Source organism: Ornithodoros turicata, chromosome 7 (genome assembly GCF_037126465.1).
Source record: "Ornithodoros turicata isolate Travis chromosome 7, ASM3712646v1, whole genome shotgun sequence".
In the NCBI taxonomy this organism is placed as follows: Eukaryota; Metazoa; Arthropoda; class Arachnida; order Ixodida; family Argasidae; genus Ornithodoros; species Ornithodoros turicata.
In genome coordinates this window covers 40,436,874-40,456,606 of record NC_088207.1, presented here as the reverse complement: position 1 = coordinate 40,456,606, position 19,733 = coordinate 40,436,874, and the positions used below count along the sequence as shown (strand labels likewise).

General features: G+C 47.2%; 1 protein-coding gene across 2 annotated transcripts in view; it reads right to left on the bottom strand.

Moving 5' to 3' along the window:
• Positions 1 to 4,551: 4,551 nt before the first annotated feature.
• The window catches only part of LOC135401104 (glutamate receptor ionotropic, kainate 2-like), a 174,022-nt gene continuing 158,840 nt past the window's right edge, over positions 4,552 to 19,733 (bottom strand). For both annotated transcript variants that reach the window (XM_064633282.1, XM_064633283.1), the window contains exons 11-15: positions 19,199 to 19,575; positions 18,194 to 18,392; positions 17,866 to 18,091; positions 11,418 to 11,695; positions 4,552 to 4,958 (exon numbers count right to left, since the gene is read on the bottom strand). In XM_064633282.1, coding sequence (XP_064489352.1) covers positions 4,806 to 4,958; positions 11,418 to 11,695; positions 17,866 to 18,091; positions 18,194 to 18,392; positions 19,199 to 19,575 — 1,233 coding nt within the window. In that variant the 3' untranslated portion in view covers positions 4,552 to 4,805. The remainder of the gene's footprint in view (positions 4,959 to 11,417; positions 11,696 to 17,865; positions 18,092 to 18,193; positions 18,393 to 19,198; positions 19,576 to 19,733) is intronic.

Here is a 19,733-nt window from a genome sequence, read left to right as displayed (position 1 = left end):
GCTGGCAAATTCGAACATCGAACATAAAGCGAAATAGCACACGTTCATATAAATGCCTTTCAACTTAAGTCTGTCTGTCAACACACGAGCCGATCATCTCCCAATATCACGGTCACATTGCACTAGGTAGTGGTGGTAGCTGTGAAAAGGCTCGCCGCTGTCGGCCTCACAGAGGTGGCCAACGTCGCAGATAACGCCCTGGGAAAACTGTGCGTCCTGGGCCGGCTTCTAAGGGAACTGTGCCGCCATACGTCTCAAAAAATCTGAGGAAAACCCAGGAAAAACCCCAGACAGCACAGCCGGCACCGGGAATGGAATCCGGGTTCCTCCCAGTCTCGACGTGATATGGCCAGCACGCTAACCACTGAGCAACGCGAGCTGGTTGATTGCACTGGCCCTTACCATATCAATCGTTTTCCTACGCTGGCTCAATGAAAAAGAACCTTACCCCATGACACGCTCATAACTAACCCCTCTGCAAAATTATATCGTATTTCTTTTCCCCGATTTGCTTCGCATCAGTGCCGTCTCTATTACCCTTTGCCAAGGTGCGCCTTTGCGGCTGCCGTTATGCTACCGTTCACCTAACGGCAGGCCGCAGTGCAACATTTGAGAATACAGCGGGAGTCAATAATTTTTGAGGTCGGAAGTGCGGATAAACAATTCTTTTTTAAGTGGGTTGAGTTGACATTGAATGATGGCAGTTGAAGAAAAGGAACCAGCAGTGGGATTCGAACTCTCACCCTCTGATTCCCGGTCAGATGGCAGGCGGATTGCTCTGATTGGCGGTCTTCTGAAGCGGGTTTCGCTGTTGTCTGAGACGGGAGAGTAAATGTTGAAAGAAGGAAGTCACTGAAAAGGTTAGCCCGCTGTAGGGCTCGAACAGACATCTGGATTACCGGTCCAGGGCTCTACCAATTGAGCTAAGCTAACACACCACCACAGCGACTTCCAAGGGTGCGTCATCTGAAGGGACAAACCAACCACTCTCTCACTCATCCCACTTTTACTCTTACATGTTCTCTCTCTCATACACCCATTCATACCTGAATATAGTCCAGAGGCCGGGAGTAGACATGTAATAAATTCAGCGCACCGGCAGGCAACACAGTAAACAACATAAAACTTGACGTTTCGGGTCCCATACGCGTCCCATCATCAGAAGTGAACCGTCGTGTCCGCTACTGCTTATTCATGTACTAGTGGGGTGTAATAGTCTGGGGGAGGGCCAGGGTGCTTGTTGCTAGTATCTTTTGTTTTCTTTATGTACCGGCGTTCGAGATGCTTTCCGTACACCCCACTTGGTTTCCCGTGCAAGAATGGATGGGTTATCAAGGTCTACCAAGTGCCCTATTTGCACGCGTGTTCACTTAGTCCAGTCCTGTTTAAGGTAGGCTTCTCAATATCTTTCTTGTGGTCTTTCATCCGAGTCTTCGTTTTTCTTCCCGTCTCCCCGATATAGACCGCCGGGCAATCTTGACAAGATATCTTGTATACGACGCCCCTCTCATAGTACTCCCACTTGTACCTAAATAAGCAGTAGCGGACAGGACGGTTCACTTCTGATGATGGGACCCGTATGGGACCCGAAACGTCAAGTCTTACGTTGTTTACTGTGTTGCTTGCCGGTGCGCTGAATTTATTAAACACATTCATACGACGGGAAGACGTAGAGACGACGGGAAGAAGTAAATGTGTTTCCCGGACTTGCTTATTGGGGACAACGCCTCATACTTTTAGAGCAAGGCGTTGGATCGATTCTTGTTGGGCATTTGAGCATTCAGTGAACGCCTGCCTGTCCAGTCAAACTTAAGTCTAGGGCGAGTTGAAACATTGAGGGGATGTTGTTTGCATATCCCAGCAGGTATAAGTACTAGGACACCCGTCGTACGCAGTTTGTGTTTGCAACCCATACGACGGAAAATTGGTTGACAGTGTCTGTACCTTCCTAATTGCACATCGATCGTGAGGAAGTGCTTTCAGGCGTGTGTCGCTCAGGGAATACCTTGCGGAAGGAGAACACTCCACTCGTGCATAAGCAAAGTATGCGAAAGATCTCCGCAAAACACTCTTAACTACAATAGCTGGTTTGCGAGAGAACATTGAAGTCTATCGACACAATCAAAGGCGTCAGTGGAACAAATATAGATGGCATGTAGATTATTGCTTCAACAATCTTTCATTTTCTTCTTTTTCTGCCAATACATCCCCCCTCCCCCTTTGTTGATAGCCTAGGTTGAGAGATTCCATCCTGTCCGAGTCACAGTGTCCTCGTGAATGGCGGCTCGCATGAGTGATTTGGAGAGCCCCGAAGTCACTCTTGCTTCAGTACTCCAGAGTCCGATACTAGACTTTCCTGGGACACCACTGCCAAGCATTAGATGATGAAACTGTAGTGTTGGCTATACAAATTCTGGCGGCGGTAGAGTGCCTATGCCATTGCGGGCCGACCCTCATTTGCAGTCCCGGAGCCTGCCTTTGGAGGACCGTCACCTTCGACGACCCATCATCTTCAAGCTACGGAGCCGTCGCCTAATGCTCCGGCGTACTGGCCCACATTGCACAATCTGCGGAGTCCTACAACATTCAGTGAAATCCCCGTCGCCTTCGTCTCGACAGGCTGCCTGAAGGCGGCGCGCTGGTCCCACGCTAATCAGAGCCGTATATTAAAAGGGAGTCTGGCCATTAATGGGTCATGCCTATACCTGAAGCTCCACCCACTTTTTCAGCTTTCCGACCAATGAAGTCTTGAAATATGGGGCGCTATCAATCAGCCTATCCTCACTATTTGCCCCCCTATCCAACCTGGGCAGCGCCATTTTGGGTGGCAAGTGGATTGGATGGGATTGAAATGGATACCTCTCGCAATCTGCAAAAGTAGTGGATTGTTGGTGCAAATTTGATAAGCGCCACCTAGGGAGCGTAAGGCACGTCGGGAATTGTCGTCTGCTTCCGTCGTTGTACCGCTGCCGGCAGAACCACCTGCTGGGACACATTCTGTTGTCGGTGTGATTTTTAAACAAATCTACATGAATAGTTGGAATATAAGAGGCAAGAATGCTTATTATATCCATGAAATCCATCTGTTGAATACAAGATTGTACAGCACAGCGCCGTTTTTGTTATGATTTCGTTGTGATTGCCGTGTTCACTAGGCCTAACACCGGCGACAAAACGTATTATTTTCAGTTAGATGTCGATGGATGAGCATAAGTTGAAACTGATTTCCGAAAAATTTATATTAGGATGTACATTTGCAGCGTAAAATCAGGTTAGTCTGTGAAAATTTTTTGTCACGAAATCCCCGCTTCGCAGTGTTTGTTTTCGTCGCCATTTTGGGTGGCAGTATGGTGTCATGGCGACCCCCTTGGTAAAAAGCAAACCAATCAGAGGAGCGAAACTGTGATTGACAGGTCGAGCCTCTTTTTGTGACTCCTCCCAATGGCCAGACTCCCTTTTAATATACGGCTCTGACGCTAATATCCCGCCCTGTCGCATACAAACGGGAACATCGGAAGGGTAGTTAGACTTTTCTCACGATAAAATCAGGCTCCAGTCTGGTGAGGTTACGTATTTGTTCAGCATTTGAATCCGAATAAAATTCCTACCTTGCGGAGTCTCCTCCCCATGTCGTCAGCAAACTGGAAAACTGGCACCTGTAGCGAGAGTATCGCGAGTTTGTGGAACGAGGACCTCTCGGAAGGGTTGCTTCGCTTCTGTAGAGGAGTGTTGCTCGTATTCCGATGGTATTCTGTTATTTTCTTGTGAGATTGCGATTTGCTGCTACGAAGCTCAATCGAACGAACGGTATAGTACTCATGGCGAAGTGGACAGGGGTACGATCTATCCGCCAGCATATATTTTTCTCCTGTCCCCACGTTATTGATAAGACCGACGTTTGAAACAGAAGGGGAGGGGCTGGGTAACGCTGGGTAGACGAGGAAGGGTGCGGTAATTGATAATTCGCGGTTTTTTACGTCGTGTGACTACTACGATCAAGGGCGATGTCACAGAGATGAGAGGTGGAGATGAACTCGTAATCGTATAACACACCGAGTCCAAGAGGAAGAGAAGAAACGTGGTCGAAATAGACAAGCCTGACAGCCTAAACGGGGGGGGGGGGGGGGGCAGGATCGGCTCGCCGTTGTTGGGCACGCAGAAGTGGGCGTCGCCAAGATTATAGCAATATATATATGTATATATATATCTTTTTATCTATCTTATATATCTTTTTATCTATCTTATATATCTTTTTGTCCTGACTAAGACAGTGCCACTGTCGAAACTTCGACTGTTCTTTTATAATCTGTGTGTTACATTACCCATTAAATAAATTAGTTTTTGTTGACTTTCCTGTAATCTGTCGTCCACGACTTATTATTTTACTTATATATATATATATATATATATATATGGTGTTTTAAGGCAAATGTGTTTTAAGGCGGAGGGTGTTTTAAGGCAAATGCTGAAAACGCGAAACAGAAGGTCTGGTCTATTATTACGAGATTCACTTCTCCCGCTCTCCCACATGTACGCCCACACACACACATGAAAAGGAACAGAAGTTTGTTAATACAGGTACGTTAACGCATTTACACATCCCATTTTTGTGTCCTGTCACACAACCACAAGCACGCAAACACTTTCTCCTCGCGGGCCCTTTCGAGGATCCCAGTTGAGCCACACATCCGCATGGCATGGTGGTGATGTTGAGGAATTATAAGAAAGGCAGTGAGTGTCACAGATCACCAAAAGTGTTCAGTCGCAAGGGCGGTCACCAGCACGTCGGGTGACTCGGCGTACTGCTATGAGACGCCGTGTCTAGGAGATGATAACTGCAAGCCCTCTGCGACGTCTATCTTGAGGGCCGCCAGGGACGCCGCTGGGAGGACGGATATAGCGTTTTCCAGCACACCGGACTGTGTGCCCGAAGAGGCCTTCGATTCTGCCCGGGACAGCTGAAAAAACAAAACAAAGAAGACAAGGTAAGAGATACCATATAAGGTAGAGGTACGTATAGGTAGGTACGTTTCCTCGTTTTTCCAGAGAGGGGATTCCGCGATACTCTCAACATCCTGCTGCTCTTGTCGCGTATTCTACCGAATAACAGTCAAAGTACGCCACTCTTTCGCGTGCGAGTTTCCATACCTTTGTCAGTGGTCCACGACAAATGAAATGACCGTAGTTTCGAAATCGACTGAAACAGATGCGACGGCCCCTTTAATGCGATCCACCTCCTCCCTTTCTACGGCGGTGGTTTTCCAGATTGCTGTTGCTGCTCTCACAGCTGTGGGCATCGTCATGACGATGGTAATATAAAGTCGGGATTCAGCGAATCGCCGCAGACGGTTTCAAACACAGATAGGTTTTCTATGGCTACAGGTGGCTGCCCATACGGTTCACGGTGGCTTGTCTCCAATGCTACGGTAGCCAAAGCACGGTCGTGATTGACGTACTCTTTATTGTTACGCTACGTCGTCTAAGCCATCTGCCTTTATATATAGGATGTGCTGACTCTAGATGGTATTCGAAATATTTAAGGTTGTTCCCACGGTGTAAGATAAAGATAAGAGGTGATGACACTCTCTTGTCTCGCCATGCGAAGGCGGCGTCCAGATAATGTTCGCTTTCCAGGCCTACTGGCCTGATCGCCATCTGACGGTGCGCAAGCTGCCACACATGCGCACAGCTGCATAGCTGCACGGTGCGCATAGCTGCCGAGGCCAAGAGCAGAAGACATTCGCTTGCAACGCGGGGAAAGGCATAGGTAAACTTTGGCGGTCCTGTCAGTCCTACTGCGCGCCGAGAGATGCCGATCAGGCGAGGGGGCCTGGAAAGCGAACATTATCTGGACGCTCCGCTGGCGTGGGTGTCATCACCTCTTACCTTTATCTTACACCGTGGTTGTTCCTTCCCATTTCTCTCTATTCCAGTCTTGGTGTTACTCCGCGAACAACGCTGCCTACGTGGGGCATTGGAGAGAGTATGCAGCAATTGGACAGGATGCATACTATCTCCAGTATCACGTTACCAACTACCCCAACTATCAACAGTGTTACGTAGGGGACGTTGACGGAAGCTGTAAATCGCTCACTCTGCCTGTCAACCATGGCCCAATCTTAGAAGGACCATAAGGTCAAGCCAACAATTTACGAGATTTGGCATTTTCTGTCTTCATAATATCCATCCAAAAATAAATTTTCCCAGCTAACAGTTGCTGCTTTCTTACGAAGCGTGGTTAAAAATGGCCCAAAACTCCTCTCTTAACAGCGATTATTGAAAAAGTCCTGGGGTCGGATTCACAAACGCCATCGTAAGTTACGCTAAGATGCGCTAAGACGTCGTAGCCTGCGACGCGCGTACGACGGCGTCGTAAGCGCGATTCACAAAGCTATCGTAGTGGAAAGGGTACACAATTTGACGAGATAGATGAAATTGTCACATGCAACCAGGAGAGAAACACGCAAAGGGTGCGAGACTATGTTTTCACTATGGTAACGATGACGATAATTTGTAGTCGCACCAATAAGAGTCGTCCCGTTAGAAGAAGAGGATGTTGTTCGCCCCCAAATGTTTTGTTACTGCACGTGCTCTCGGTCCTTTGGTAGCCATAATGGATGCCATGCAATCACAGGCGAAACGCGTTCGATGACACAGTAAATATATTCCCAGTATGTTCGTCCCGGGGACGGGGTTGGTGAAGGTGTTTTGTAAGCGGTGTGTGGCACACAGTTTTGCAGCTTTTATGGCTTCTTTTGCCTTTCTTGCAGACAATTTGGAGTGGTGTTGGGGGTGTCTTAGCGGGGTGTAGGGGATGCTTGAAAAATCCCTGCGACCCGATTTGACAGAGCACAAAGTTGAAGCATTTGTTGAAGGTTACCAAGCACAAAAGTGCCTCAATGTCACTTCGGGGATGGTCTCGAAGGTTCTGTGGCAAAGTGCAATGCGTTTGCGCGTATTACGGCGTCTTGGTTTACCGTCTCCAAATCCACCGCTGCCAAATAACGCCGCCATCTTTCTTCGTAAGACTGCTCGGGATCTCTCGCAGGATTCCGCCGTAAGCTGCGAAGATTTTGCGACACGCGCCCTTCGTGAATCTACACTTCGTCGTAACTTTACCGTACGACGGAGATACGACAGATTCCGCCGTACGAGCTCTTTGTGAATCCGACCCCAGGATCTCAGAAGCTCATACAAGTACGCCATGCTCGTCTACTGCCCAATACTTTGGACATGCCACACAATCCCAGCGACGACTACCGTGGTTCGAACGCCCTGAGGCAGCTGAGGTATCTGCACATGTCGGTTGTTACGTAGTTCTGCTCAACTGCTCTGATATCGTAAATCATCAAGATGGTTTCGACCTGTACCTTCGGGATTCCGTCGCCGGTACACTGAACCACCAATCTCAAGCAGGCTGACCACGCTTCCCCACAACTGTGTATCTTTACTAGGTTAATTACAGCATTATGGAATCTTCTTCTTCTTACTGCCCCTCACTAAAATGTTCCTCATGCAGTTCTCGAAGTGCGCACCATCAGAAGGACATTGGTATCATTTCGTCTTTCAGCACGAAAGCATCACATATGGTCACTGCCATTCACGTTACAAAGCGTACGCAGAGGAGCATTGCAATTCGGTAATACACTATGCCACCAGATATCCTTGAACACGACAACGATGTAATATCCACATTGTAAATATTCTGTGGGTCGTACGGCTGCGTTTACGTTTCACCGAAGCAGCTGGTGCAACATACTTTTCTATCTCCCGGCACCGACGTCTCAAGGTACACCTCATGTATTGGTTGTCTCCTAAGTAAATTCGTGTGACATAGACATTCCTTCTGGAGAAGGCTCGCAAACGCAAGGAGTCACTCATCACCGCAACCTTGGAGACCTAACGTTCTCACCATTAAAATCATTTCGGGCTAACATATCTTACACATTTTTTCAATGGAGTCCTCATCAGGCATGCTTAGCCCTCAGACTGCCTTGGTTTGAGAACTGCTTGCCTACCATCTTCCAGTTCAGCATGCTATATGGCTGTGTCATCGGAAAGTACCTTGGATACTGTGCTGGCACAAAGAGTCAAGATGTGCCCAGTTCCAAGTGCAAACAACACATTCCAGGTGAAATTTCGCATATCTATAGTGAAAGCACATAAATCTGTGATGCAGCAGCCACAGCCGAGGCTAAGCGATTCCGCACTGATCGAATCCATGAATTGTTGCGCCATCATACCAGTATCATAGCGCGATTGCGTCGGCGTCCACTATCCCCAAGGTTCCTCCCAGCTGTGATTCCTGACCGTCATCGCATTCCTAGGCAGTGTATTCCACTACCAGTGCCTGTCGTCTCTGTTGGTAATCCTGTTGTCTTTCCTGCGAACCTAATTGACCTTCGGATGTTTCTTGTTCGGTGTGTTTCCTGCTATTCCTGTTTCCTATGTGATATACTTGTATGATGACTCCTGTGTGTCGTTCGACAGCAGTGTCTTCAGATTCTACACAATCAGACGCATTACATATTTTCCCGGACGTATCGACGACAGGAGGATGATGCACATGCACTGATGTGGTTTCTGATCTCTCAGTTGAATCTCATCATCATGGTACAGTACAGGCTGACGAAACGCGCGAACGGTGTATTTTCTCCTCGGCGCGACACCCTAGCACCGGACGGAGGTGGGTTCGTTCACTCGTTCAGAGGAGGGGGAGGAGTGCTACGCTAGCGACACCAATCCAAACCACTTCGTGACCACAATCAGACGATACTACCAAGGTGTGTCGGTTGCGACGAGCGCACTCGCTCATCCCTCTGAACGAGTGAACTCGCCCGCCGCTAGGGTGTCGCACAGCGGAGAAAATACACCACTCACACGTTCCGTAAACTTTTGTCCAGCATGAACTGCCGTTCATTTAGCAGAAACATTTGGAGGACATGCAATAAGTTGGGCTCTTATCTCATTCGGCGTGAGCCGACTCTTTCTACAGGGTCAGTCTAGCAAACGTTATACCTTTCGATCGCATCGTAAAAACAGGATACGGAGTTTAGCCAACCCCAAACTTTGCAGAACGGTAGTCATTCGTCTGAAGCTTTATATATTTTTTTTTTTTTTTTGTGGTCGTTATGGTTCACCTGGAGAAAAATTAGAAATCAAGCAAAACCTCACACTGTGTATTTTCTATGGTCCATCTCACTCAAAAGCTGCCATTTCATTTTCGGCGCTTCATTCAGGGCGCTTCATTTTCACTTCACCACACATAGGTGACACCAGCATACAGAAGAAGAGGATTAGTGGATAACCTCATCATGGGCATGTTATATCGTTGTAGGCAGCGCTGCCTATGTGAGGTGACTTGAGTGTGAAGCAGACACAAGTAAAAAATGACGGTGCTTGCGTGACACAGGCCATTGAAAATGCACGGGGTGAGATTTTGCTTGGTTTTCAATTTTCTTTTTGCATGACTGTGGCGTTTGCAAAGAATTTCGATGAAACTTCAGACACGTGGATATCAGTCGATAAAGCTTGGTAGTCTACCACATAATCCAATAATGTGTGGTGTGTGTGCATGACGGGGTGCGCTAAACTCAGTCTTCTATTTTTATGATCCTGTCGAAATGTGTAACGTTTGCTATACTAACCCTGTACGTATTTATCAACTTAGGCCAGCGTTTCATGCAAGCTTGTACAAGGTACTAAAAAAAGTTTAACATGAGTAGGGTAATAAATACCCATTCTCAAAAAGTATTTAAGATAAATTACGAAATACTCTTAAAAGTGACTCGTAACTTTCAAGATACTTTGACGTCACAGTTGGAATTCACTATTGAGGAATACGAAGAGCGTGAAGTTAACAAGCGATAAAAGGCGTGAAGTTGACAATGGGACTATCAAAACGTTTTATTACGTCTAGCTCGCAGGAATAATGCTTTTTCAAATTACTAACCAATAGCCAGCCACGTTTTTATTTCACACAGGTTACCCCAATGCTTAATCGGCGCTCTACAGATGCGAATCAATGCTCTATAGAGAGACGAGGGAGTCTACTGTCGTTTTCCTCCTTATCTTTGCTTTAACCTCATAAAGACCTGTTAATAAGTTACGTGCGACTTTCGGCACGAATTTTATACCCTGCCTCAATGGTTTAATAATGCCATAATGGATCTTAATGGTTTACCAGCATGCCCTTCAGGGCAACACATATGGCCTCATGCATGCTCCCAAACTCGAGACGCTGCACGGTACCCTTTTCTCAAGAGAGACGCGAAAGTCCAGAACATCTCAGACGCTAAAGTACATGTACATGTAATCTTTCGCTCGACCTCAGTATTACGCACAGAGAAGTATCTTCACGGTAACCTGGAAGAGGAGTAGAAGTTATTAAAAAATATTTCTGCTTAAAGGGACCATGAAATGATTTTCGCGAATTCCGAGTACTCTGCGGGAAACCGTTCTCATGATCCCTCTCTATCGTACACATATCGACTTTTAACCGTATACAGTACAACGGGGGCGCAGTTATCAGATAAAAATAGCGGGGCGTGACCGCTGGAGATATGCCGTCGAAGCGGGCTTGCGTCATCGCCATCCAATTCTCTCAGCCAACAGTGAACGACGAGGAGGACACACCCAGCGGGACCATGTGGGTGCATGGTTTGGGTTTGGACAACACTGACGTCCTATATCTGCCGTCGAAATCACTTGAAATATGGCGAAAGGCAAATTGTCAGCAATGGAGCAAGAGATTATGCGACACATACAGCGTCTATGGATCGTTCGGTACTCAGCAGCTCGTAAAATGTCACCGGCGGAGGTATGTTCTGACGAAGAAGTTCAGAGAGGAAAACGTGCTCCGGTAACCATGCTGACAGTCAACGGCTATATTACATTTTTCGTAGGATTTTGTGGGAAAGGTTACATACAATCTTGTCTCCAGGTCAAATTAAAACATATTTCATGGCAAAGTATGTGAGCTTGTTTGCAAATTTTGCAGTTTGCTCGCAAGAGCCCGTCCACGAATCGGCAAGATGTTCTGTGTATGATGTATAGTTCGCCTCGGAGGCGGGCCGTAGCAGCTGCCGTTCTCGCCCGTGGTTAATATAGAATATCTTCGCTATTTGAACGATTTTCAACTTCATATTTCACTGAGTGAATGCTTTAGTACAGGGGAACAGATTAAAACTGATCGTGGGCTTGTCAAATATCCTTTCATGGTCCCTTTAAGTTAGATTACTAAATACTGACCGTTGAAAGTATTTGCAGGATACCAAGTGACTCGTAAAATTATTTAAGATACGGAACTCATACACTCAGCTCAAGTTGCAGTACAAATCCGGTGACAGGTCGCCCACGAATGGCATCCCCCTCCCGCTTCCCTTACAAATTACTGCCAGACCTTAGGAATATCTTACCGTGCCAGAAGCTGGATTTTTCTGCCTCCTACTTGCATTCCAAATAAACTCTAGGATAGCAATTGCCGATGAGACGCCGAGGCCTCCCAGCAGCACGAGAAAGACTCCACCCACGTTCTCAATCCCCAGGGAATTAACGTCTTGGGTGGCGTCAGAGTCTTCCTTACTCCTTCCTTCTGTACAGTGACCCGACCACCATCGCCATTTCAGCCGTTGCAGGGTGCCGCTTTCCTGAAGCTTCAGGATGGCCCACGACATGTGGGCAGTGTACGGAGAACCTGCAACATTTAGGCACCATATGCATACACAAAAAAATGACGTAACCGATATCACTTCAGTGAATACGCCAGGCGTAACAATCTGTGTCCACTCACCTTGATCTCTTACCTTAGAGTCACTAAATAAGCTAAATAATCTAAGCGTAGCTTATTTGGTGACTCTATCTTACCCGACTCCCTGAAGTTTAGTTACTTGAATAACTTGATTAATTAATAAGCTTGCTACAACATTTGTAGAGCCCAATATCGATAGACCATCGAGGTGTACCTTATGCATGAAATATGAAGTGATTATAGTCAGGTAAAAATATTGTAGCTTATTGACTTTTGCCTTCCGTCTCGCATGGTCCGCATGAGAAAGAGAGGAAAAGCCAGACGTCCGAAGTAGGATATGAGAACGTAACCACTTTTTTTTTTCCTATTATGTATTGGTAGAGGTTAAGAGGTTAAGTTGTGACACGTTACTCGAAGCTACTGATGGGGGTCTACATGGGGACAATGTTGACTTTTGCACACATGTAAGAGACCTTGCGCTTGCGTCTTACGGAATTTATGAGCCGAATATGTCAGCATAGCAGCTAACGGAAATACTGACTAGTTCTCTTCGATTCTCGTTCCAAACCGTAAAGGTCGCAACATGACATGCTCAACATACTCAAGTGGGCAACAGGGGGGCAACATGGGGGCAACACGAGGACCTTTTGCCTTCCGTCTCGCGTGGTCCGCATGAGAAAGAGAGGAAAAGCCAGACATCCGAAGTAGGATATGAGAACGGAACGACTTTTTTTCCTATTATGTATTGGTAGAGGTTAAGGTTCTTGTGACACGTTACTGGAAGCTACTTATGGGGGTCTACATGGGTACAATGTTGACCTTTGCGCACAAGAATGTAAGAGACCTAGCGCATGCGTCTTCCGGAATTTATGAGACGAATATGTCAGCATAACAGGGGGCAATAGAGGGGAAACAGGGGGGCAACAGGACGGCAACAAATGGGCAACAAATGAACAACAAATGAACAACAAATGGACAACAAATGCTCGTGTGGAACGACCCCGAGCGAAAAGGAGGAGAGCTGAACGCAAGGTTCGACGGTCGGGGTCGTTTCACGACATCACAGTAGTCCGTCATGAAGCCAGATTTATACAGAAACCACTAAATAATGTTGACAGAGAGCGCTGGCGTCAGTTCTGTGCAGCGCTATCGCCTTTTGCTAGCACTCCAGAGTGTGGAGCGTGGGTCAGTTGCTCACTCCCACCCAAAGCTCCTTTTGGAGCGCTGACTCCAAAGCGGCCTGAGGATGATGTTGCACGTGTCTTCTGTAAGACCGAAGTTCAAGCAAGGTGACTTCTGCAAGTTCGCAGGCTGCCAACATTGAAGTATTCCGCGCATACACTTCCGAGATCCAAGAGGCGATCGCGCGAAGAGGACCGGTGGTTAACGGAGAGATGGACATGGACTTTTAATTGGGTATTTCGACGATGGTATTTCTTGTCTACCCCACATCTACAATACATCATGGAGAAACGGCGAACTGCTGAAGAGCTGGAAAGGTGCCTTGGTAGTCCATTTATTAAAGCCTGGAAAGCCTCCATCTGGCCTCTCAGCCTTTCGTCCTTTATTCTCTTGTTTCTGTTTCTCTTTTCTTTCTTTCTGTTTCTCTTTTCGTTCTTGTTGTTCCTCTTTTCTTTCTTTGTGTTTCTCCTTTCTTTCCTTTTGTTTCTCTTTTCTTTCCCTTTCCTTTCTTTTTGTTTCTTGTTTTATTTCCCTTTCCTTTCTCTTTGTTTCTCTTTTCTTTTCCTTTCCTTTCTTTCTGTTTCGATCCCCCTTTTTTCTTTTTCCTTCCTTTTCTTTTTCGTTTGCCCCTTCCCCCTTTTTTTTCTTTTTTTCGGAATAGCAAGCCGGCTCTTTGCATGGCTAACCTTTCCTTTCTTTTTTTCTTAATAAACATATCCCCCCCCCCCTTTCGTCCAGTTAGCCTGACGAGTTGCTCTGGTGAAGTTTTCGAACTAATCATATTGCAAGAACTGGAGTGGTGTCATCGTATCTTGCCTGAGATGGCAGATTTCCGAGATTCGGTCCTCGATCTCGTCACGTCCTGGACGTCATGAGAGTCACACCGTCAGTCATTTCCACGTCCTGTATGTATTGTCGCAAGCAGCTGTCCCACACCAAATTTTGGAGTTGGAGTTGGAATTAGAAAAGAAAAATATGGAGATTGAGGCTCCTACAGAACGCAGGAGCCGGCTACTCCAAAACACTTGAAAATAAAAATCAGTAAGTTTAAAAAGTTAGAGGCGCTGCAATGTCCACAAGAAATGTCATTAAAGGAGCTGTCGCACGCTGTCTAAGATCCCTCGGCCATTCTCCGATGAGCTTCACTAAGTAAAGAGGACGGTGGTACAGTCCTTTCCAAGGCGGCTCTGGGCTCATTACGTTGGACACTGTATCTGGAGCAATAATATATCTTCAGTGTTCAGGACCCACTCCACCACATGCGAGGCAGTTCGGCGAGTTCACCTTCCCCGTCTTGAATAACAGGGCACGGCTGAAAGGGGCGTCTAGTCGAAGGCGGTGCACTAATGATTCAATGGCACGCGGCGTGCGACTCGGATGACAGAAGCGTAAATTCGGGTCGACTCTTGCTAGCAAGCTGGACTCCACGTCAATCGACCATGTTCGTCTGCACTCTGCAGGCATCGTGACGTGTGTTACAAAGCATTCTCTTGGCGTCCGACGCCGTGAAGTATACAGGGGTCTTACTTGTTTTCAGGTGTGTCTTTACAGCCAAAGCATCGGCAGCTTCATTTCCGGGAATGTCTAGATGAGCTGGGATCCATTGCATAACGATGTCATGCCCTCTTGAAACAGCAGTCGTACTCGCACCAAATTTTCTTGTGGCTGACACAGGTCACTTTTTGTTCGCACGCAGGAAGGGGTCATGTCGGAAGTACTGACGGACTGTACTGACTCATCGGGTACCATAAGGAAGCGTCTCAAGTCCATTCCTTTTTAACCATGTAATAGCAGGCCTGAAGTCCTGCATTCCCTCCAAAGTCATTATATCTACCTATGCCGATGACACCTGCGTTGGGAAATCGAGATGAGCAATCCTGCATCGCCTTCAGCATACCCTGTACTTGCAAATATGCTTTTTAGACAAGTACTACATCATAGATTCCTGGGCGTCATCTGCAACTTGTCTTTGAAGAAAGAGATCATACCTGGACACAAAGACACACAGGTGCATCTCTGTCATTCGTCTCTTTGCCAGGGCCAAGTGTGGCAACAATGAAAAGTCTCTTCTGGCCATCCACAAAGCTCTTGTCCAAGAAGCTCTCTTATATAGCCTATCTGTGTTGCACAGGATTTCACAGGCGCAAGAACAACGACTTATTCTGTGTATTCTTGCACTTCTTGCACTTGCTTAAGGTTCTGTCTCGGCGTTCCGAGCGCCGCGGAAACGCGTGATTGGAGAAACATGCGAAATACCTAGTGATGTCTTACTGCAGAGGGACACTATTCGACACTACTTGCGCCTCCACAGCTCTCCATCGACGCCAACAACTAGTAGCAAATGCCAAAAGTAAAGCCAAAGGTTCCCCCGTTATCTGCAAAACCAACTGTGCCTGCGACGTCTCCGTGGTCGTTTCCATTACTATCGATCCCACTGTTTATTCCTGTTTTTAATGTCAAAAGAAACCAAGTGCCTATACGTCAGCACTCAAACAGCTATGATGTGTAGCCGATATGCTGGCCACACCGCAGTTTGTACCAGCAGAGAATGCTCATCGTCTGCTTTTGTCATCCCAACGGATGATGTGTCGCATGGATACCGTCTCGCGCATCATCGACGTCGGCTGAGCTATATGTCATCCTATCATTTCTGCGAGAGATCGCAGATCGTGAAGATACACAAGGATCGCATGATGCTCCACGGACCCAGATAGCCTTACACGGATTCAAAATTTGCTGTTGAATGTATAATCAACATAGTGATTCGCGGGTCACTTGCTCTAATTGTCACTGGTGTCCTCCACCAAGTTCAGCATCTAAGCGATAAGGGTCACCGTACTCGTCAACCCCTGTAGTGGGCCCCGGGTCACTGTTCTTGAGCGGGAACGAAGAGGCTAACAGAGTGGCAACGGCTGTCCATCTATCGCAGATGGTAGTATAAAAATAGTGCTGTCCAGATGAAAGAGGCGATCACTGTTGTCTGAGGAAATCCAGCCACTAGCTCGGCAACAACGGAGTCGGGATATCACTGACAAGTCTCTCATCTACACGGCGGATTCAAATTTGTCCTTCTCAGTTCCAGACCGTTTACCGCGCCATTTTATGTCCCTCCTGCAGAGACTGGATCACGATGTGGCCTTCACTCCACAATTCAAGTACAGGGCGGGATACTGTGACAGCAGCCTATGCTCCAAATGCGCATGGGGCCATGACGAACACTAAGCATGTCCTGATAGAACGTCATCTCTACGAAAGTGGAGTACCGTGTGTTCAGTGGAATACTGCTAGGAGGCAAGACATTCAACCTCACTGCAATTATTGTCCTATGTCGGAACCCTGTGCAACACCGTCGAGGTGTCTTCTAATGTTCACCTATACGTTACGTGAGAATGACGCCGCCTGTCACGATATGCATAATGTAAAACCCCGAGACTAGGGAACACGAAGATACAGACACAACACGAAGTGTGTGTTCCCTAGTCTCGTTTCCTATGTATTCCCTTTTCTCGGGGTTTTACATTATGCATCATCTTCACCAGGTCGCTTGCTTCCTAGCAATTTTTTCATCGCCACGATACGTTCGTCTGTGTGAATGTGAGAGTGAATGTACTGAGGATAACGCTGCGTCCACAAGGGGCAACATTTTCCACCAATTGGAAACAACGTCATATGACCAATTTTGAGACGTTGCAATATTCGCGCATAGACGTAGCAACTCGGTGGCTCCACCCACAAACAACCTTACGGCAATCGGAGGATGTGGGTTCGAATCCAATTCATGGTACCTTTTCTTCAATTGCCATCATTCAGATCTAACTAAGTTTATTTCTCCATAAGATCAGCATAATCTTCGAAAAACGCCTGTTGATATGTTAGTTTGGCGTCACATCACATCCTGCCCCATTGTGCCTTGGGGTAGTGGGCCGCACCTTAAGTGGCGAATTTCCCCATTCATTATCATTAACTTATTTGTTGTTGTTGTTGTTGGCGTCACACACAAAATATTTCTCAGCTATGCTTGCAGGTATGAACCCATGCCAAGTGGTAGGGCACGAACGAAATCACATCACCCCATCGGGAGTCACGTGGCGATACACCCCTCGCTAATTGGTCGGTGCGCGAGCAGATTTTGTTGGCGACCGATCCCCAGCAACTCGGGTTACTGGAGGTTGGTGGAGGTGGTGGAAAAAGTTGCCCCGTATGCATAACACAGCCTAACGGTAGCATCACAGGTTGGTAATTAGAGGACGTGGGTTCGAATCCCACAGCGGGTGCCTTTTCTCCGGCTGTCAATATTTAATTGAAGGATGCAACTGGGCGTTGTGAGGTGTGTGTTGTTTGCCCTGCCTACTTCTCCTCGTCGAAAGGGGAAAAAAAGGGGGGGAGGCAAGAGCGGGTATGGAATACATCAATCTGGCATTCAAATAAAGTAGTTGTTGTTGTTTTACGTGTGTATATATTTTGATACACATTCGGAAATATAACATGACGGTTTCACATGTTTGTAATTTGCGTTCGACATCAGTAGCTAGCGCTGACGACGCTTTCAGTACGTAAAATTAGGAACGCCCAAGAAACCTGAGCAACCAGGAACCCGATATCCAAATTGTCGTTATCCCATAACTCGCGTTAAATGCGACACTTCGACCTGTGATTTAGCCACGAACACTTGCGTGAGCCTACCAAAGCGGATTTGGAGCGCGCGAACTTTAAATATAACGATAACGATCGCTATCTGAAAGTCCGGGATCGGGGCTGGCTGTTGAAATCAGAACAGCACAACTGCACCCCTTGGAATTCCTGATTGGTGTTCCTAAGCTACCCCACTGCTGTGGAAGCTAGGACCACCGGGTTTCACTCAGGAAAACTCCACGAGGTCTGCAAAGACCTTGTGCAAGACAGATGTGTTTCGGCGAATGTCTTGTGTCTCTTACCGGTGGGCATGGCAATACCATAGCCCTTCGAGTCGAGTAGCCCTCCGATTTGTGTAAGGCGGCAGTCTCTTTCGACTAGGTATTCGATGGTCATGGATTCCATGAAAAATGCGTATCCACCACTTAACACACGTTCCACGCCTTCAGCGTTTGTGCGTACAAGCAGATCCTCCTGGGAAGACGCCATTGTCGCCCACATCTTCTGGTATGGCTCTAGTCTGGACTCCTGCATGTAAGACACGAAGGTGGTCAGCCAGGGAGTTCTGTACGGTGATCGCTTCAATAAGAAGAGAACCAGCATCGTCCAGTTGCGGTTTGTATAGCGTACCCTGAAAAATGCTTCCGTGGAACCAGACGCGAGGCAGCAGTAGAGGATCTCCGACTGCCTCGCTAAGTCGTGAACGTTTTCAATGGGGAGCTTCAACTTCTCGTTGACCAGGAATGCAGCCATATTAGCCGTGTAGAACGATACTAAAATGAAGGAGAAAAACCACCAGACCACGACCACAAGTCTTGTCGACGATGCCCTGCACGTAAAATCACATGAAAGGAAACTAAGATAACGTGAGCGCTGCGCCTCAAGTCAACGTCGTCATGAGGGCATCATTTCTGTCTGCACTCAGGCAACGTTTCAAGAAGTCACAAATAATCTTGCACTCGCTCATCGTTGTACTGCATCGATGCATCCTCTGTTTAGCGTCGACACAAACTTATACAGAGAGGTGTGCCGTGTATCACTATGTCATAGGAATCCCTGTTGTCCTCAATGACATGAGCGCCGTTTTTTTTTTCTCCTACTCCTACGCATTGCGACATATAAGCGGGACTTTCCTAGTTCCTAGACTAGTTCCTTTAGTCTTCTGCCGCGCCGTACGTTGGACTACAGAAGTTTACGAACAACGGAACAATGAACAGTTGTCCCCGAGAATAACTTACTGTTCCTGATGGCGACGTAGGCAATACGAAGCAGACTTTCTTGTTCTTTTTTTTTTGTGTGTGTTCGATTCAATTCAATCTTTTATTTCGGTTGGAAGAGTAACTAAGAGCCCGAATTTTTCGCTCAGTGTTATGCGCATCTAATGTTGCCGCCGTACATGACGACCGTTGTGACGTTACTGGCAACTTAGGCGCGGTGTTCATCATAGCTCTGATATCTAATCTTCAAAATTAAAAATTAAAACAATGGGTGCCACAAGACGAAAATTGTGACGTAAGAGCATCGTAGGCTCAGGCTACTGAATAGATACATTTCCTGGGATTGCATGTCCACTGCATTATGGTAGCTTTAATTGAAAATTAGAACGGTTGTGTGGAGTACGGTTTAATGTCTTACCTGGGATTAATCCCGCAATCCTGGAACATTAGAGCTGAGATGGTGTACCAGAAACTATTGTAAACGCTGAAGGGGTTCCGCGCTCGGTCATCGCTGTCGCCGCCACTTGCACACTTGCACAGCCTTCGCTGCCTGATCCACTCGCCGGGACATAACCTAGCGACGAGGTGAAGAACTGCACTCGTACCCAGGTATGCGGCCACTAGACCCAGCCAAACTTCTGCCGTCATCGGCAGAAGGAAGGAGAACATGCGACGTTCTTGCTCTGGTCGCCGGTACAGTATGCCAATGCCCGTATGGAGGAAAGGAGTCGTGAAGTCCACGGCGCTTTCACGAGCGTACGTGATAGACAGGTCACCGATAGCCATGTCCGCCTCCTGGGGATTGCGGGAAGGAAGGAGAAAGAATAAATAGAGGTATGCTGACATAGATAACCCTCACGGGCACTATGTGAGAGTATGCTGCTACACGCACACAAAGTTCACTGGGACACTGCAGCCGACAAACGCGACAGTTGCTAGGAATAATACGGGCC